The 20,711-nt window shown below is 37.2% G+C and overlaps 1 protein-coding gene across 50 annotated transcripts in view; it reads right to left on the bottom strand.

The window, feature by feature from the left end:
• Positions 1-20,711, bottom strand: part of RIMS2 (regulating synaptic membrane exocytosis 2) — a 604,627-nt gene that overhangs the window by 309,425 nt on the left and 274,491 nt on the right. For all 50 annotated transcript variants that reach the window (XM_043601572.1, XM_043601575.1, XM_043601571.1 and 47 more), the window contains one exon: positions 14,352-15,277. In XM_043601572.1, coding sequence (XP_043457507.1) covers positions 14,352-15,277 — 926 coding nt within the window. The remainder of the gene's footprint in view (positions 1-14,351; positions 15,278-20,711) is intronic.

The following is a 20,711-nucleotide window of genomic DNA, read 5'->3' as shown; positions in this document are numbered from 1 at the left end:
TTACCTATTTGCAAGCTAATATTTGAATCTGGAATTTTAATTCATTTTTGTTTTTTACCTTTTGGAGATGGAAAGCTTTCTTTTGAAAACTTAATTTGGTGCTAATGGCCATTTCATAATATACTGAAATTCCTTTTTTCGATAGAGTGGCATTGCATGTGACAGAAAAAAAAAAATCAATGAGGAGACTACCTGATATACTTTGATATGGCCATTTCAAAAAACGTTTGGGTAAGTAATCATTTAAGCAGCCTGTCTACAGTTTTCTCAAGGAATAAAATATTGTCCTATTAGGTTCCATATCAACGTTAGTCTTAGAATTTCCTGAAAAGATTGCTACCGTGTTCAATACTCATTACCAACTTGTAAAATATCCTGGGAAGTTATGTGATCTGTGTAAGCCATACATACTAAAAGAAGATAATAAATGAAGGACTAATTTAATTTTATGTGATTTAAATCAAGTATGAGAGAAGATGAGGCATAAAACATGAAAATTCAACACCTTAGAAATTTGATGGAGTTGTGAGAAAAATGTTATGGAGAAAAGAATGCTGTTATATGGGTTTGGTTTTTTTTTACATGTTTTAGGCATTAAGCATGACCTAGTCTATACATAAGATGATATTTATAATATTTTTGATATGCACCCTGAGATTATATGGGGCAGGGGGATGATCACTAAAAATGGAATACAGTAAGACAATTTAATCAACAGAGCTCCCTTTTTTCATGTTTATTACACAGACATTATAGTCTGCCACACTAATGAAATCCTACATGAAATTTTTCCTACGAACTATTGCTCCGACAAATAAAACTTCTAATTTATCCTTATTTCTTTCCGGTTCTATACATAAAAGTCATTTTAACATAACAGATATAACTTTCAATTGAGCTTCTAAAAAAGTTTACAATATATCCTGGACAATTTTCCTTGTTACCATGGTCTCCACAGGTGATCAAAACTTCAAATAGATATCAGTGGTGTGATTAATTAACTACCAGTTTTCTGGGACAAAAACAGGCCCTGTTTTGTAACATTTGTCTATCTCTATGGCGCAAATCCTTCCACATCAGCTAATTTTGAGCTGTCATCGAATGTGGAGTTGAGAAGACACGCATACAACTGGTTCTCACAAGCTGGTGCAAGCCAGCTGGATCACACTATTTTAGGACATCTGAATTGTTCCCACTTTCGCACTATTCTAATCCTCACAATGAATATCTCTGGCAGACAAATTGGTTATTTATCCAACAGTCATTTCCTATCCCCTTAAAATGGTGAACGCTAAGCCAACCTTGATAATTCTAAGTCTTTTGTCAGTGATTAGTTTGGAGCTGGCATGAGTAGCAATTATGGTGCACACACACATTCCCCCCCCCACACACAAAAATTATATATATATATATATATATATATATATATATATATGGAAAAGTCTACAGAGGAGACCTCTAGAAAAATTTCCCTCAGTTTCAGAAGGGTATATGAGTAAGTGATGCTTAAAATTGTTATATCCCTCTTGAAAAATAACGGGATAATTTTGAGAAGAAAATCTTATTGGATGCTGTTGTATACCATCCAGAATTTCACTCATTCCTCAAGCTGCCGCAGGTGTTGCATGCTCAGTGCTTAAGCTGAGTCCTTCACCCAAGAAATATATTCAGGCCAAAACCTGCCTTGCCCAAAGTCATGCTCCCTCCCCAGCGGGTAGCCATGTCCAGCCCTTCTGACCCCTTTGTCAATTAGGTCATGTCTGAAGATCTATCCAGCTTCAAAATGGGGGTTTAGCTGAAGCACCTGTCCACAATTTAACTTCTCCTTTCCAAGTCTTTCTGCCCTTATTCCCTCACAGTTATAGTTACCAAGTCATCCAGTCATTACAGTAATAATTGCAGCAGTCCCCACGTGGACAGACTTGGTATTTGTAAAAACTAATGTCCCTGAGCCTGTGGGGTTAAGGACTATCAAATGGGAAAAGTTATGTGAAAGCCTCTGAAAATGCCCTCCCCAATCAGCAAGGAGTAAACTAAAAACCAAGGATTCAAACATGATGGCTCACATTATATCCTCCCTTTAATTTACCAGGGTGGCACCTAAAAAAACAGATGCATCAACACATCCTGGAAATGTCAGTGGAGTACTGCAAACTCCACAGAGTCATGGCCCTGGTTGAGGTTGATATGCCAATGTGGTATTCTTTCTAGAGACAATTAATATGGACTCAAGTATATGATATGAAGTCACTGAAGTAGCAAATGTGTTTTCCCATCCTTATCAAGAAAGACTAGAATCCTTCACATATTCCTGGAATTGACAAGAATGCATATTGACAGCCTTCCCCAGAGTTATACTAATTCTACTGTCTTCTATCATAATATAGCCCCCAAAAACTCAGGCCATAGGGACCCCCCACAGAACATCATATTGGTTCACTATGTCAGTGAGAAAGAAGTGGCAACTATATTGGAGAACTTGTTTAGATACATGTTCTCCAGAGGGAGGAAGAGAAGTCCTACAAAGATTCAGGAGCCCATAACATGAGAGAAATATTTAGGGACCCAATGGGCATGGGCATGGCAGATCACCCCTCCAAAGCAAAAGAAAAGTTCTTACAACTTGCACCTACCACCAATGAGAAAAAAAGCCCAATGGCTGGTAGACAGTCTGTGGATTCTGAAGGCAACATATTTCACAATGGAGAATACTGGTTTGATTCATTCACCAAGAATTATAGAAGGTTGTTGGCTTTAAATGGAACCCAGAGCAAGAAGCAGCTCCAGATTAAGTTCAGGCTATAGGGCAAGCAGCCCTGACACTGGGCTATATGATGCAATAGAAGGTGTGCTATGAGAAGCATCAATGGTGGGGAAAGACGATTATGAAATATATGGCAAGCCTCAATAGAGGAATCAGGATGTACACTCCTAGGTTTGTGGATCAAGGCCATGCAGCCTGCAGAGGAGAATTATACTGAAAAATTGCCCCTGGTATGCTCCTGGCCCCGGTAGGGACAAAGATCTGATCAAGTGACCAAACGGCCAGAAGTGCCCAACATAAGCTAAGGTCTGTCAGGCTCAACAAATCAAAAGGTTGGACATGGCAAACAACAATCTGTAAGATAGAAACGATGTATCCATGTTTGAGCATAAGTAAGACCAGGGGATATAAGCAAACTGCCTGTGCAGATAGCCCAGACTTACATGCCAACTACTAGTATCATGGGAATGAGTACACACATACACAAATCTGTGTATCACATTATTAAAGCCCTTATGGTAGCTAGACTCCAAGGATGGTGCCTTAGTGAACTATGTCTCAGAGTGTTCGTGCCCTTTTGTAGACTTCTCCCATTATATGTATTCTATCTTGTTTGTAACCAATAGAGTATGTCAAGAACGATGCTGCATGACTTCAAAGCTACATCAAAATAAATAGTATTTTGTAAGTTTATCTCTGTCAGCCCTGGGCCACCATATAAAAAGTCCAACTAACTAGGGGCGCCTGGGTGGCGCAGTCGGTTAAGCGTCCGACTTCAGCCAGGTCACGATCTCGCGTTCCGTGAGTTCGAGCCCCGCGTCGGGCTCTGGGCTGATGGCTCAGAGCCTGGAGCCTGTTTCTGATTCTGTGTCTCCCTCTCTCTCTGCCCCTCCCCCGTTCATGCTCTATCTCTCTCTGTCCCAAAAATAAATAAACGTTGAAAAAAAAAATTAAAAAAAAAAAAAAAAGTCCAACTAACTAGAAACTGCTGTGCTGAAGAGACCAGATGTACGTGTGTTGGTTCAGAATCCCAGCTGAGCAGTCTTCCAACCATGCCTGCCACGGTGCCGGATATGGAAGTGAAGGCATCTTGAACCAGAACAGCCCGTCCTACCAATGAAATTCTAGCAATTAAACTCAGTAACACCACACGAAGAAGAAATACTACCCAACGGAATCCTGTCTGAATTCCGCACTCACAAAATCATGAGAGGGAGGAGTCCTGGCATGAAGTATTAACTAGTTCTCTTCATGAAAACCAAGTACAAATCTAGATGAAATTATTAAAAACAACAATTGCATGGCTGTGGAAATCAAAGACACAGAAAACATTGTGAAACACTGCTGGAAGTTCAGATAATAACAACAGAAGTCTATTACCTTCTTACCTGGGATTGTTCCCAAAACCCTCTTCTGGCATAGTGCATACAAAAGAAGGGGTTTATAGAAAGGATCAATAGCAGTGTGGGGCTGTCTGGCAGGACCAGAAGCTCTGCTCCCATACCTTTTCTACTCGATTTGGGGTAGGAATGAAAACCCATGGCTCTGTCACCTAGAAGAGGCAAAGTCAATAGGAAACAAACAGAAAACGAGCAGTTTTACTAGTCTAAGACTGCAGTCCCATATAGGGTAAATGGCAAACCAACCAGAAATTTTACAGGGAGACACTGGAATCAATAGACCCACAGAGAAAATCTAGAAAAACTGTCCACACTTTCAGGCTGACTAGGAAACGACATCATGTTCAGGGAGATGTCCAAAGAGCCTGGTAGGAAGTAAAACCTAAGAGTGACCTGAGAACTGGCTGAACTTTGAAGGTGTCCCCACACTACACACAGATTGATTGGCCAAGGGTAGAAGCCTTACAAACTCAAAATACTTAAAAGCATGACTTCTACCCAAATCTTTGGCTAACAACTAGTCTACGCAGACACAGGAATGACCTGTAGGAAAGTGGACACACACACACACACACACACACACACACACACACACACACTTTAGTAAAACAAACTGAGCAGGGAGATCAGTAGATATATACCACAGTGGGGACAGATTTAAAATGAAAAAAGAAAAGAAAGGAAAGTCAAGACAATCCTCAGGAAAATGAATAAGAAATCAGAGTCATTACAATACATCATTTAAATGTCCAGTTTTCAACCAAAAATTATGAAGCATGCAAAGAAAGGAAAATGTGACTCATAACCAGGAAAAAAAGGACACAAAAAAACTAACTCTGCGTGAACACAGATGTTAGATTTAACAGCTATTAAAAAGGTTTTAAAGCAGCTATTAAAAATATGTTTAAAAAAACCATGTCAAGGAATCACAGGGAATTATGATGACAATGACTCAATAAATAGAGACTCGCAACAGAGAAGTAAAACTGCAAAAGAAAAGAAATGCCAATTCTATCATTAAAAAATACAGGGGTGGCTGGGTGGTACAGTCAGTTAAACATCTGACTTTAGGGGCGCCTGGGTGGCGCAGTCGGTTAAGCGTCCGACTTCAGCCAGGTCACGATCTCGCGGTCTGGGAGTTCGAGCCCCGCGTCGGGCTCTGTGCTGGCAGCTCAGAGCCTGGAGCCTGTTTCTGATTCTGTGTCTCCCTCTCTCTCTGCCCCTCCCCCGTTCATGCTCTGTCTCTCTCTGTCCCAAAAATAAATAAACGTTGAAAAAAAAAAAATTAAAAAACAAAACAAAAAAAAAAAAACATCTGACTTTAATATTGGCTCAGGTCATGATCTCATGTGAGTGTGTGAGTTCAAGCCCTACATGGGGCTCTGCACTAACAGAACAGAATTCTGTGGTTAGAATTCTGTCTCATTCTCTCTGCCCCCCTGAAAATTAATGTACTTTAAAAAGAGAAAATTTAAAAAAATTAGAACCACATATTTCTGTTTCCTTAGTAAAATTTGGAGAGTCACCCTCTGCTACCATCTGAAGAACAGGATAAGAGACACAAATTCCAGGTTAATTAAACCCTAGGTGTATATGAGTGTATATGTATGTATATATATATGCTTGGTGTGCAGCATTTATATATATAAATATATATATATATATTTATATATTTATATATATAAAGTAGACTGCACACCAAGCATGGACCCAACACAGGGCTTGAACTCACCATCCTGAGATCAAGACCTGAGCTGAGATCAAGAGTCAGACACTTAGCCATTTAAGCCACCCAGGCACCCCAAACCCTAGGTGTCTTTAATTACAAAGCACAGGTTAGCAGTCCCACGGTAAATAAATTTTTTCTTTAAAAAATTCTCAACATGTGCAGGATGTGCTGAAATAAAGTAGCTTATAGAATCATCTCTAAGAATAAAATTTAGGGGCACCTGGGTGGCTCAGTAGATTAAGCTTCCAACTTCAGCTCAGGTCATGATCTCATGGTTTGTGAGTTCTAGCCCTGCACTGGGCTCTGTGTTGACAGATCAGAGTCTGGAGCCTGCTATGAATTCTGTGTCTCCCTCTCTCTCTGCCCCTCCTCGGCTTGTGCTCTGTCTCTCTCTCTCAAAAATAAATTTAAAAAAATTTTAAAGAATAAAATTTAAAGCTCAGTCTGCTCTTTGACACTGCACATAAATACACACACACACACACACACACACACACACACACACACACTTCTGAATATGTGTGCTGTTTTGTAAAATATAATCATTTTATATTTACATTTATAAGATGTAAAATACATTTGGCTTGAAGAGACTGGAAAGTATTTAATTCATATCTATTTATTCTTAACCCACAATTTTAACATCTTTTATTCTCTTTTAGCCACTTCTTTATTTTGACACCCTTCTTCTTACATATAGTCTAAATTGTTATTGTTTTAGTCATTGACTAAAGTTTGTGATTTTCATAGACCTACTATTTTATTCAACAGTCCATTCCATGAATTATTTATAATTATTATTTCAAGATTTGTACAAAAGTATCAGGAGCATCTTAGATTCCTATGAAATTAAACCTTTACCTTTATTTCATTAGGTCCTCTGTTAATAAAACTAACATCAATCTTACACAGCAGGAATCCATACTTGAACTTTACTATGTCAGGCTCACTTTAATCACTTCTAAAAGAGTTCTTAACAAAGCTAAGCCCCATAAAAAGAGGCAGATAATCTGTTCCAGGGAAAATGGGGTTATATATGGCAATAATTTGAGCTATGTGTCTGCTTTGAAACATATCCCAAATATTTCCTGAAAAAGCTCTTCTCAGGGATATATCCTAGAAAGGAAAACAGATCACTTCTAGCATGAGCTAACAAAAACAAAATCCACACCCATGTATAATTTTCTTGGATGAGCCAGCTAGCATAAATGCAGTCAAATTTACAGCACAAGTTCTTACTTGTGTTCCATAAAAAAGCAATTCTAGGGTCATAAAAATATTTTCATATTTCATGTTTCATATTCTAGTACTATAGATTATTGACATTTAATAAATATATCCTAGTTGAACCAAATAAAGAATGGATGAATGACTTTACTGAATACTGCTTGAAATATTGAATTAGTCTTAGACCCAACTTTTCTATTTCAATGCTTTTTTAACTCAAACATAATTGGCTTGTGCAGCATTAAAGGTATTTTGTTCTATTATGTGTATCAATGAATAATTTGTTTTTCACAAAGCTTTATATTTTTCTATCTACAAAACATATTTCATCATTAGTTTTTTTAAATATTTATTTTTTGAGAGAAAGCTTTATTTATAAAGCTGATTTCTTTAGAGTTTGTTTTTCATACTTTACGACTCATGCTTGTATCTGGAGATTTGCAGTCTATCTTCCCTTTTTCCTGTTCTGAGTCTGTTCTCCAATTTGCTCCACCTTTACATCTCCACTCACTCCTTCTCCAAAATAAGCTAAACGATGTGCTACTTTCAAGAGTCTAATAATTGAATCAAACATTTTCCTAATTTATAACTTAAAAGATTGCCATATACATGTATGCTAACATTTACCAGCCCAGTCCCTCAAGATTTTACAAAGAAATAAAAGAGATCTGTAACAACCAAGTAAAATAGGTCAGGTTAGAACCTGAAAGACAGAGGAAATTCAAACTCTTCACAATGATCTCACTGCTCTCTAAAAAAATCAAACTGAATTTTGTGAGTTGGGCAAATGACTGACAACATGACTATGTAATTAAAGTGAAAAACACATTGCATTATAATACTAAGATTAAAATATATCAAATAAGAAAACGTATTGTGTTTACAATACATCAATTAGCCACTGAACATCATCTTTAGACCTTTCTCCAAGTCTAGAAGGAGATGGGGTGGAGGGAAGGCAGGAAACACTAGCATCAAGTGAATCACAAAAGTATTATATAAGGGAGTAAAGCTTTAAGACATTTTTGGCCATAATCCACAGTAAGGAATATATATTTTATATTGTGGGCCTGTAGAGAAAAATGATTTTACAGATCACTTACCCTTACTCGGTGCACTCCAGTCTGATATTTTCTACTCTATCCTATTCCAATCCCTCCCCCCGCCCTCTGTCTCTCTCTCCCTCATTCCCTCCCTCTCTCTCTGTTTTGTTTTGTTTTGTTTTGTTTTGTTTTGTTTTGTTTTGTTTTAAATGCTGGCCATGACTCTCTCATTTGATTCTAAAAGTGAGGAGAGAAGGAAAATAAGTGAAGAGGTTAAGAATGGAAGGTGGAGGTGGCTTTGGGGGACTTTGCCCTACAAGGGATATGTACCAATACCTGGAGATATTTTAGATTATCATAACTGGGGGTGGGGATGATACTAGCATCTAGTGGGTAGAGGCCAAGGATGCTGCTAAGCTCCTTATAATGCCCAAGACAGTCCTGCAAAACAATTATCCAGCCCCAATTTCAATAGTACTGAAACTGAGAAATCTCCTCTAGACTAGACAAAACTGGAAAGTCAATAGCACTTTTTAAAGGTTATGAAAAATACACTTTATCTTTTTTTTTTTTTCAATGTTTATTTATTTTTGGGACAGAGAGCGACAGAGCATGAACGGGGGAGGGGCAGAGAGAGAGGGAGACACAGAATTGGAAACAGGCTCCAGGCTCTGAGCCATCAGCCCAGAGCCTGACGCGGGGCTCGAACTCCCAGACCGCGAGATCGTGACCTGGCTGAAGTCGGACGCTTAACCAACTGCGCCATCCAGGCGCCCCGAAAAATACACTTTAAACTTCGAGAGAGAGAGATCTCACAATTATATTCAGAGGTACTATGACATCAGCAATCTAAGACTTCTCTCCTTCCATAATCCAAAGACAAAAAAAAGAAAAACATCAGTTTGCAAGTTTCTAACCCAACACAAACTATGAGGAAGTAATCAATATAGCACTGTGAAAAGCAAACTATGTCCTAGTTAAGAGAGAAGTGTTACAAAACATGGAAATCTTCCTTAAGTCCAAAGTACCTATAATACAGTGGGCTTATATTGCTAGTTATTTTAGACTCTCAGTTTCTTCAGGGTAGAAACTATGTCTTACTCATCTCTGTATTTTCTACTAGGTCCAATTCAACATCTTGCAAATAATAGACACTAAAAAGCATTTGGCTGAAAAAGGAATAAGTAGGTGCCTAGTCTTTAGCAACACATTGGATTTACGTCTCAAAATTATATCTCAACAAACTAAAAAGTATATTCTTCTTAGCCTAAAAATACAAGCATAGTTCAACATGTGGCAGATCCTAGAAGAGGCAAAACCAACATAAATGACCACAATCCATGTAACCATGACGATACACTCATTCAAAACTCTTGAAAGTTGTCTCAAAAAAGTCTTGATTATTTTTGACCGTCATGGAACATTAGTAAGTAATCTAAAAATGTTTTTAATATCTATTTTTCGACAAATTACCAAACAATGAACACACTATCACATTAGTAGATAAGGGAACAGATCTAGAGTAGTTAAATAGGGAGGAGAAGATCATGCAGTTAATGAATTTCACAGCCAGGATTTAAACTCCTCTGATTCTAAAACCCATGCTCTTCTCCATAAAGAGCTCTTCTCCATTTATTGTTTCACGAATAATGGCCCAATCACTCATAGACTGTAATTATCAGCAGCATTTAACAGAACTTAGTGAATGAAATGACATCTATTATAAGTTTGAAATTCTGTATATTTAGAATAGTAAGATCTATCCAAAGAGACAAATGACAAATGAATAAGACAAGAGCCAAAGCCACCAAAACACCAATAAAAGTGAAGTTAGGGAAAAAAAAGAAGGAGGAGGAAGAGGAGGAGGAGGAGAAGAAGGTGGCTAGCCAACAGGACAGCAGAGGGGGAAAAAAATTAAACTATAAGCTTCTTGTGAATTACAGAATTTTATTATTTAAAACTCAGGAAAGACCCTGCTGTTTTGTAGATGCTGTAATATGACATACAAGGGCCTGCAAAGAATCCTTCTGCAATAAGAATGCTGCCTGGTGCTGTCTATACAATTCTGGTTAATACTTTGTATTATGTGATCCAAATTTGCTTTCCACATTTTTGAAAGGTTGTGCACAAGAATGAAAAGAAACAGAAATGTAAAGACAATGAGAAAGATGTCTCAGTTGTTAAACACATTCTTTGGGGTCATTTAGTCTAGCGATAATAAAGCAAGGAAATAACTATCTTTTAAAAGTTGGTTGATCCTCATCAAAATGATGTGTCCACATATAAGCATATGGGGGGGGGGGGGAATGCTGCTAATGAAACCTTTTTATTTTTTTTTTATTTAAAAAAAATTTTTTTTTCAACTTTTTTTTTTAATTTATTTTTGGGACAGAGAGAGACAGAGCATGAACGGGGGAGGGGCAGAGAGAGAGGGAGACACAGAATCGGAAACAGGCTCCAGGCTCCGAGCCATCAGCCCAGAGCCTGACGCGGGGCTCGAACTCACGGACCGTGAGATCGTGACCTGGCTGAAGTCGGACGCTTAACCGACTGTGCCACCCAGGCGCCCCTAATGAAACCTTTTTAATTATTAGGAAGAATTTTCAAGCATTAGTTAACTACCAATGATGGCTATGAATCATAATGTTACATATCTTTATAAGTAGCGTATTCCAAAATCAGACTGAAACTTTTTCCACAAGCAACCAAAAATGCCTCTCTCATGATGAAAAGTCATGACAAAGTTTAATCTCTGTCCCAGTCTCTCAACAGCTATAACTTCACCTCCCTGAATACTATTACTGGGAGTAATATCCAACAGGAAAGTGTTATTTTATTTAAATTTCTTCCTCCAAAGCTGAATTATGATTGTTTACTGGAAATACATGTTGGGAGAAACCATACCCTGTAAAGCAGATTATTAGGCAGATGAGAAGGAGAACCATGTCTAGGTGTCTACTAGGAGTTCAAGTAAGGGAGGATACAGATGTGAATGACATTTCGTTTCTTTCTGTATTTGATAAATGTTTTAGTTCTACTAAATAGCATAACATAAAATTTTCATTCAACTCATATAGCTTTTTATTTGTGTGAGATTTTTATGTGTTTATTTCTTATATCTTTAAGTAGTAAAACTGAAGACATTACTTTAGCAAAGAATAATAGAAGTACGTAACAGAATCTAAACTAATCCATTAAAGATAACCAAGCTTTCTCTTACCTCTTTTTTTTTTTTTTTCTCAACGTTTATTTATTATTGGGACAGAGAGAGACAGAGCATGAACGAGGGAGGGGCAGAGAGAGAGGGAGACACAGAATCGGAAACAGGCTCCAGGCTCTGAGCCATCAGCCCAGAGCCCGACGCGGGGCTCGAACTCACGGACCGCGAGATCGTGACCTGGCTGAAGTCGGACGCTTAACCGACTGCGCCACCCAGGCGCCCCTTCTTACCTCTTAATATTATGATATACTCAGACAAACATGGAAAACAACCAAACTAAAGACTACTGATTATACTTAAGGAAGTATTACAGCTTGTGGGAAATAAACTTTCTATATGCTCTATGATAAAATTAAGATCTATAGTTTCTTCTTATAGATCTATTTTAATAAACACAATTTTCTTATTATTTATAATTTCCATGCAACTTGTATGAAATGAGCGTCTAACTTTTTTTCCTCACTGTATTTACATTTTGTCCAAGCCCATTTGTTGAATAATTTACCCCTTCCCCTTTGGTTTGTGCTACTTTCTATGTTTTTATCACTTATTTGTTTTAATATGCCACTTTGGCATAAGGATTATTTTGAGCAGAAGGCAACTAAGAAGCAGATACAAGAAAAGCTCCTTGCACTCCCCCTATTAGCCTAAAATAGGTATGATATATATCTGTAAATGTGTCCCCTCTGCCCTCTCTATAAGGAAGGACAGAAGTTAATTATTCTACCAGGCAAAAGATGGCTCCAGAGAAGTCTGTGTAACAAACTTTACTAGGTAACCCTTATCTTCTATTAGTTCACTCATACGTTTATCTTCCTGTGATTTGCTACCTAGAAACTCAAAGTCCCTTTCCTTAGTCTTTTCATTTCTCTAAAAATTTACTGTTCTTTCGTTAAGATACTATAGAAACCCAAGTTCTAACCACCCCCTTTAAGTTTCAAGTAGCTGGAAGCTCCCACAGGTATGCACAATCCACATAATAAACGTGTTTCTCTCTTAATCTGTCTTTTGTCGGTCTAATTTACCATCTCTAGTCCCCAGTGAGCCTACAACGCACAGAGGGGAAAAAAAAAAAAGAGTTAACATTTTTCTCCCGCACACCCTCCCTCCAGATTCACTTTTAAAAATAAAATACAGGAACCAATTGGGATTATGCCTAAAATATCATTAACCCCAAGACACTGTTTAGAAAAAACATGCATCTTTATAATATTTAGCCTTCCCAATTAGGAACATGAAATGAATACCTACTCACTCAATGACTATCTTCTTTTATGTTAGTCAGTAAGTTTTATAGCTTTCTTATTAGTTATTTTTTAAATTTATTACTGGTTATTTTTAAAATCACATCTTCTGTCTTTTGGGCAGAATGGGAACTGCTTTTCATTCATTTTCCTAACTAATTATTTTTGGTGCAGTACAAAATAATGCCATATTAATTCCATATCTAGCTGCCTTCTTGAATTTATTGATTCCTGTTGATTCTCATGAAGAAGTCGATTATTCATCAGAGGTGCCAGAAAACTGTGTGTGTGTCGTGCAAGAGGGTGGGTGATATAGGGGATTCATGTTAGATACTCACCTATCTGGTAGATTTTGGCATATACCAAAATAAGTTACAAAAAGATGAAAAAGTTAAAGTTTAAAAAAGTAAATAATAAAAACATGAGAAAATACACAGCTAAATATTTAACTGATTTGGGGATGAGTAAAGAGATTCTACAGATAAAAGAAATGGGAAAAAAGTACCATAGATGCAAAAACAGCTATATTAAATTCAATATTTCGGAAAAAGTACCATAGATGCAAAAACAGCTATATTAAATTCAATATTTCCAAATGGCCACAGAAAACTAGTAGAGAAACATCAAAATGGGAAATACATTTCAAACAGATGACAGTTAAATGGGTAAAAATCCTAACCATATAAAAAGCTCTTATAAATCAGTTAAGAGAAAAACTAATTAATACCCAATAGGAACAGGGGCAGGAGAAATAAAAGGAATGAACAGACAATTCATAGAAGATAATCAAACACCAACAAACATATAAAACATTCAACTGCACAACCAAATTCAAATGAAAATGACAGAGAGCATTTTGTACCCTGTGCAACTGCAAAGATTTGGTATCTTGAGACAAAACTTCAGCACATCTGACAGGAGTATGGAGCATTATAACCTTTCTGGAAAGCAAGTTGGTATTCTGAACCAAAAGTTTGTAAGAATCAAAGCATGAGTATGTATTTGTGAAATTCTCAGGTATTAGACAAAAGTTCTTATATAAAGATAACCATTATAATATCATTTGTGCTAGCAATTGGAAGCAAATGCAATGCCTCCCAATAAAGGAATAGTTTGTGGTACACATCTATATAATAGACTATTAGTGCAGCCATTTAAAACATATTTATGAAGAACATCTAATGGCTTTGGAAAAAAGCTAATGATATGATATCAGTTGAAAAAATCAGAACAAAATTATATATATAAACATGTAAAATATAATGCATAGGAAAACGGAAGAAATGCAACAAAATGTTAATGGTTATATTTGGGAGAAAAGATTATGGATAGTTTGTATTTCATTCATTACACTTCGAGGAATTTTTCAGCTATTCTAGAGTAAATACATATTGTTTCTTGCCAAAAGAAACACATACAAAATGCTAATTTACAACTATAGGTAATAGGTATTTTTTAATACAGCATCAAGCGATGCAAGAAAATTTTCAGAAACAAAGCAAAATAGATTAAAAAAAAAAATCAATAGACTTTTCTTCCACAAGAATAACAGAAGATATCCACTTCTTAAAATTTTTATGTGAATTTTTTCTTCACATGGCCAGCACCATTAAGAAACTTCCGAAGGTAGTAATATCTATTAAATGTCAATCACCAACACAGCCTAAAAAGAAGCCCTCATGGAATCAACTACAGCTCAAGTGTGATTGGAATCCAGGGCTTACCTTTCTCACTTACACTCTCACTTTCAATCTCCACATCATCACAACTGGTGTATTCAGGCGTGGAAGCTAATTCCTCCTCTGAACTGCTCAATGAAACCTGGCGCATTTTACCTCCTTTCTTTGATTTATGAGGCTTTGGTGGTGGAGGTCTCACGGACTCCGACTGGTCTGAACTGAGAGAATCGTTCCTTAACATTGTTTCCATCTTTTCCCGTTTTGTTTTCCTCACAGCAGAGCTAGGATCTAAGTGGTGCTGTTTCCGTAGTGAGTCAGTACGTCTCATGTCTGGTCTATCAATGGGTATTGGACTCCTCCGCGGGGTGGGAGGACTATGGTTTGTGGTCCTTTGTGGATAAGAACTTGGTCCCTGAGCCTCTCGAGTTCTTTCCATTGAGTAAGATCGCTGATTTTCCATGGCAGCTCTACGTTCAGATACAGATCTCTGCCTTGATGGTCTTTCCATCCTCAGCATAGAAATCCTAGAATCTTCCAGTTCAGCATTTGCCAAAGAGACATCACTATGCCTTCTCTCATGCCTCGCTCGGGACACTTCAGCATGAATACGCATTTGTTCTTCGTAGGGCTGTGGCTTTACTGGATACCGGGCCAAATTCGGATCGCTTCGATAGCGCGCCTGGTACTCCTCCTCTCTCCTTTGCCTTTCATATTCATCTCTGCTCTCCACATCCTCATCATCTACGATATATTCTTTGGAATGCCTATGACTTCTCCTGTTGGAGTCCCTGTAATTTATATGGTCAGACTCTTCGTAAAACTGAGGTTCACGCTGAGACCTCCTATCAGCATAATCTGATGGAGATCTAGGCATGGCGTTATCTGAAGTAGCATATTGTGAATATTCTTCTCTTTCTTCTCTTTGGTCGTATCTTCTATTCTGATCTCTGGATACTGAGGGACTTCGTGTCCTAAGTAACCAAAGAAAAAGACTGATGAGAAGAGCAACGTCTAAACAATTCAACATTTTACTGATTCACTGGCAGGTTGACGAATTATATTCAGATAGTTCTTCCACTTAAAAAAAAAAAAAGCTTTTTACAGTCATGCCATAATAAAAGTTTTACTAATATTCATTTTATTCAGTTCAAATAGGAAATTTTAAAGGTACTTTTGATATGGTTCTTCAATGCCTGCACACTACATATGGAATATACTTAAATGCCCTGAAATAAGACAGCACCATACTCTGCTTCTGCAAAATGGACTTTACTGTGATTTCTTTGCTTTGCTCAATGCACTTCGACCATCCCCCAACTGCTCTTCAGAGGCTCTGAAAAATTCCACCTGACATTCTCTCTATTCTTGACACCTCAATATGAAGTCACTTGAAAATATAATGAAGTCAAACTGATTTGGCTCAAGAGCTGAATACTTTCTGGCTAAAACTAAATGCTGGCTCTTAAAAATCATTTTTCATTCATCAGCTACTTATATCACTCCTAGTACTGGTTCAGCTCAATCTTTATCTTAGCATTATATCTCCAACTTTTCTTTACTGTTCTAACTTGAGATACACAATTAAAAAACATACTGAAAATAATGACTTACTCATCACAGAAAGAAAAAAAAATCTCTGGAGAAGTCAGAGAACTGCTATTTTTATTCCATCTTCACTGAGATTAAGGCCAGCTCAGTGACACCTCTCTTTGTCATCCCATCTGACCCCTCATACTTCCTCAGAGCCTCAGAAGAACAGACCGTATATTAAGTTCTCAACCTGCCCCTCTAACACTAGTACAACATAGTGGACCCTGTAATCATACAGAATATTCTTTGTCAACAAGATATTCACACTGTCCTCTTCCCTGGTACAAACCCAGCTAAATGTCAACCACTAGCCACGAAAAGCAGCGTGGAGATGACAGAAGTTAAGAATTACTATTACAGAGACTTTTGCCAGGACATATGAACGGGAGACGATAAAAAAGCAGGGTCAGTTGAAGTTAAAGATGACCAACACTGGATAGCTCAGTTGTGAATTTCTTACACGATGTGTGTGTGTGTGTGTGTGTGTGTGTGTGTGTGTGTGTAGTATATACATATGTATTTTTTGGCCTAAAAGCAAGAGCAGAGAAAGGATCCAGGTGGAATAACCCAACCCAGGAACAGCCTCCTGCTCCTCTACAGTTTCTGTGTCGTCGAATCTCTTTCCCCCGTATCTGAAATGCAGCCTGCCAATGTACCAATTAAGATTGGTTAGTAAAAACAGGAGTCACTCTAGGTTTTCCAGGCTTTAATACAGTGAGGGCTTTAATACACAATCAAAAGCCACACAACGGAACCAGCAAAGGAGTGAAGGCCAGAGAAGTTAATGCTGCTGTTCTTAGCCTGAAGAACAAAAGACAAGGGTTCTCAAAATGTTCATTAGGAAGCTGCTGTTAATCTCAAGAGTCTTTGGGGAGTTTGCCACCAATTATTTCAGCTGCCTACAGCATGAGGGTGGTCAATTAACAGGAGCTTGCCAGGAGCCACGGAGACTTTCACATCTGCCCGTGTGCCTGCCAACAACTGCTGCTGGACAATAACAGCTTCTGTAACTCTTCCACCTTTCAATGTCACACAAAGGTATAGCCAGGGTAAACTCTCCCCAGAACCACAAAGGACAAAGTATTACAAAAAATGAACGAACTGGTCTGTTTTCCTAAATGTTTTATGATTAGGCAAGTGGACGTGATTTTTTTTTACATTGATATGTAAATGTACACTTACATATAAAACATTTACGACTTGAATCTTTTTGGTTTTGCTACATAAAACCATAGACTCCTATGGTTTAAAATATACAATCAGGGGTGCTTGGGTGGCTCAGTCAGTTGAGCGGCCGACTTCAGCTCAGGTCACGATCTCACGGGGCTCCATGAGTTTGAGCCCCTCGTCCGGCTCTGTGCTGACATCTCAGAGCCCGGAGCCTAATTTGGATTCTGTGTCTCCTCTCTCTGTCCCTCCCCTGCTCGCCCTCTCTGTCTCAAATATAAACATTAAAAAAGTACATTAAAAAATAAAATACATAATCAAAACAGAGCACTCAAAATAGAGCATAAACCTACCTAATATCCTATATATGTGTGCCCATTATACATAATTCCTTTTACTTTTTTGTCATTTTTTTATACATACAACGAAAGAAAAAAAATAAATTAGCATGGTGGCAATGTGTCATAAAAAGAACAGAATTAAGGGATCTGAGTTTCTTGGTTCTGTTTTTGTTATTAACCAGTGATTTGAACCTATATGGCCATTTAACCTTTGGAAGTCTATATTTTAGACTATACACATTAATTCATATATTATTTTAACAAATATGTATTAGGTAAGGACTAAATGCCACACACTATAATAGAGATTAGGAATAAAGAAATGATAAGAGAGGATCCTTGATTTTGAGAAGGCGCATGATTCTAAAACTCTTCCATTTCTTAGGGACTATGATCTTATAATACTGACACCATAACTTCATCAAGTTAATATGCCTAAATGAAAGCTTTAGGGATAGCAAAAAAATAATGACACTTCTGTCAAAATGTCAAAATTAACTGTGCCAATTTTCAACATATTCACATCTCTTTAACTGGCCACTTATATCTACTCACTCTATTAAAAAAAAACTAACTGAGGGGCGCCTGGGTGGCGCAGTCGGTTGGGCGTCCGACTTCAGCCAGGTCACGATCTCTCGGTCCGGGAGTTCGAGCCCCGCGTCGGGCTCTGGGCTGATGGCTCCGAGCCTGGAGCCTGTTTCCGGTTCTGTGTCTCCCTCTCTCTCTGCCCCTCCCCCGTTCATGCTCCGTCTCTCTCTGTCCCCAAAATAAATAAACGTTGAAAAAAAAATTAAAAAAAAAAAAAACTAACTGAAATAAAAGAGAATTTCTCTAGAGAACTCTAAAGAATAAGCAATTAAATCAGTTCCTCTAAACTGACCATCTAACCTCCATTAGATGCATACTTTATGTCAGAAATTCAAATACATTTTGGGGTGTTATTTTTTTCCAACCTCAGTCAATAAATATATTTGTCTCTAAAAAGACAGATTATTCATAAACCAAATATAATATCAAGAGATTATACTGTTTCAAGAGTCAGATTCTAATGTTTCTCAGGTAAGAAACATAAGAAAACGATCTCTTTAACTTCATTTATTTTTGAAACTTTTTTATTTGAGTATCGTTGACACACAATGTTACGTAAGTTTTAGGCATACAACGTGGTGATTCAACTTCTCTATTTGTTACGCCGTGCTCACCACAAGCGTGGCTATCATCTGTTACCATACAACGCTATTACAATATCATTGACTCCATTCCCTACGCTGTGCTTTTTATCCCTGTGACTTTTTCATTCTGTAACTAGAAGCACGTATCTCCCACTCCCTCTCGCCCACTTTGACCATCCCCTCATTGTTTAAATAAATTCTAATTTCCCTAAAATCCAGTGTGGATTGAAAAGGAAATTTTATAGCTAGCTATAAGTATATAAATTTTGAAAGCAGTATTACCTCAGTACCATAGACCAGTAAGATCAGATCATCACTTAGAGCTCACCTTTGTGCCTTTGTATTTCCCCAGCACACTTCTATTCCCCATTCTATTTACAATTACCTAATTAGTGTTCTGTATTGTCCACTGGACTTTAAATTTTGAACCAGGAAGGACTGTGTCTATCATACCGTTGTAGTTCCACTATTAATTCATTCGCTGAACAAATACTTAAATTTAGGGCTTAATATGTGCCAGCTATGATTCTAGTTGCTGGAACTACATTAGAGAAGAGACACATCAAGCCCCTGCCCTAAATAAGCTTTCTTTCTGGTAGGCAAGACAATCAGCAAATAAATTAGGCACTAAACAAATAAAGGCAATTCTATACAGTGGTAAACACTATGAAAGAAAATTGAAACAGGGCAAATTTATGAAATGTATCTGAAGGAAGCTACTTTTGGTAAGAAATGTCTTCCTGAAAAGGTACATTTGAACCAAGACCTCAGTAATGTAGGTACACTGAGTGCAGCCCATTCATATAAAATATACAACTTCACTGGAAATGTTTTGGGTGTTCTCATTCAGTTACTATCACTTTGGTTTTTGTTGTTGTTGTTTACTGAAAACTGTGTTATAAAATATAAAATACCAAATTCTTGATTGTTTGATATAAATCACCGATTTTCCAGGTAGTTCATCTCTAGAATCCATCTAAAATCAGCCCATCAAGCCTCCTCCTGTACCCCTCCTTTTCAAAAGATTTCATGCTCTCAAACTAAGAAAATTCCAATTCCACATTATACTTGATCCCAGTTGGGAGTCAAAAGAAAAATGACCAGATTAAATCAGAATGAAGGGGTATTGGCTTTATAATATTATTTAAAAAAACTTACATGCCTTAAGATTGTTAATACAAATTAATCTCTAAAATGTGGGACCTAAGGCCATAAAAGAAAGTAAAAAATAAATAAATAAGTAAATAAATAAATAAATAAATAAATAAATCAGAAAATGCTAACAGAGAAATTGGATATTTTGAAGGCAATTCAACCTAACAGTGGCCTTCCTCCTCCTTACTATACTTCTTCCCTAAGTAATCTTACCCATTTCTATCCAGGAATGTATATTATACTCTAAAGCAAGAAGGTTCATTAGGAACAGCAACTGGGTCTATGGACGCTGGCACATAACAGATGCTCAATAAATATCTGTTGAATTAAAGAACTGGTTAATTCTCCCTTAGATGATCTCTACTTTTCATGATATGCTCTTTCCTTCTATACCCAAACCCACCAATTTGCTAAAATAGTCTAGTTATTCTCTTTCCCCTACTGCTGTCTTGGCAGTGATAACACTATCAGGGAAAGGAAGGAACTGCTTTTCTTAGTAGTGCATGTTGTATGTTACTTTGGCTTTTGTTGTTGAGCTTCAAAATCCAACAATCGTTTATAAAATGATTTCTTTGGCAAATGTACTCTGAGTGTCAATCACTTTACAATTAAACATTTAAAACAAAACCTCTTTGTAAATTAGGGGATGCTAGTAATACATTTAGCATCACACTTGGTGTTATGGGACAGAGGGAGAGCGAAGAAAACATGTCATTCCCTGAGGAATGAACATAAATTTTTGAAAGTAAGTAGAGTACAAATAAAGTGACTATAGTGAGCCTTTACAATAGAAAAAATATATTCTATTTTATTGGTAAATAATATTTATCATAGAATTCAGTTCCAAAAGAAAGCCTATTATTAATTAGCACTTAGAAAGTCATCTAAGTGCTAAATCATACCTTAGAAAAATTGAATTCAACATTAAATCCAGCAATCACATTGTTCTAGAGATTATGAAATTTGCCTGAAGCATCTGA

The sequence above is a fragment of the Prionailurus bengalensis genome, chromosome F2 (genome assembly GCF_016509475.1).
Source record: "Prionailurus bengalensis isolate Pbe53 chromosome F2, Fcat_Pben_1.1_paternal_pri, whole genome shotgun sequence".
Lineage (NCBI taxonomy): Eukaryota > Metazoa > Chordata > Mammalia > Carnivora > Felidae > Prionailurus > Prionailurus bengalensis.
Note: the sequence above shows the minus strand (reverse complement) of the source record. Positions and strands in the feature narration are given on the sequence as shown.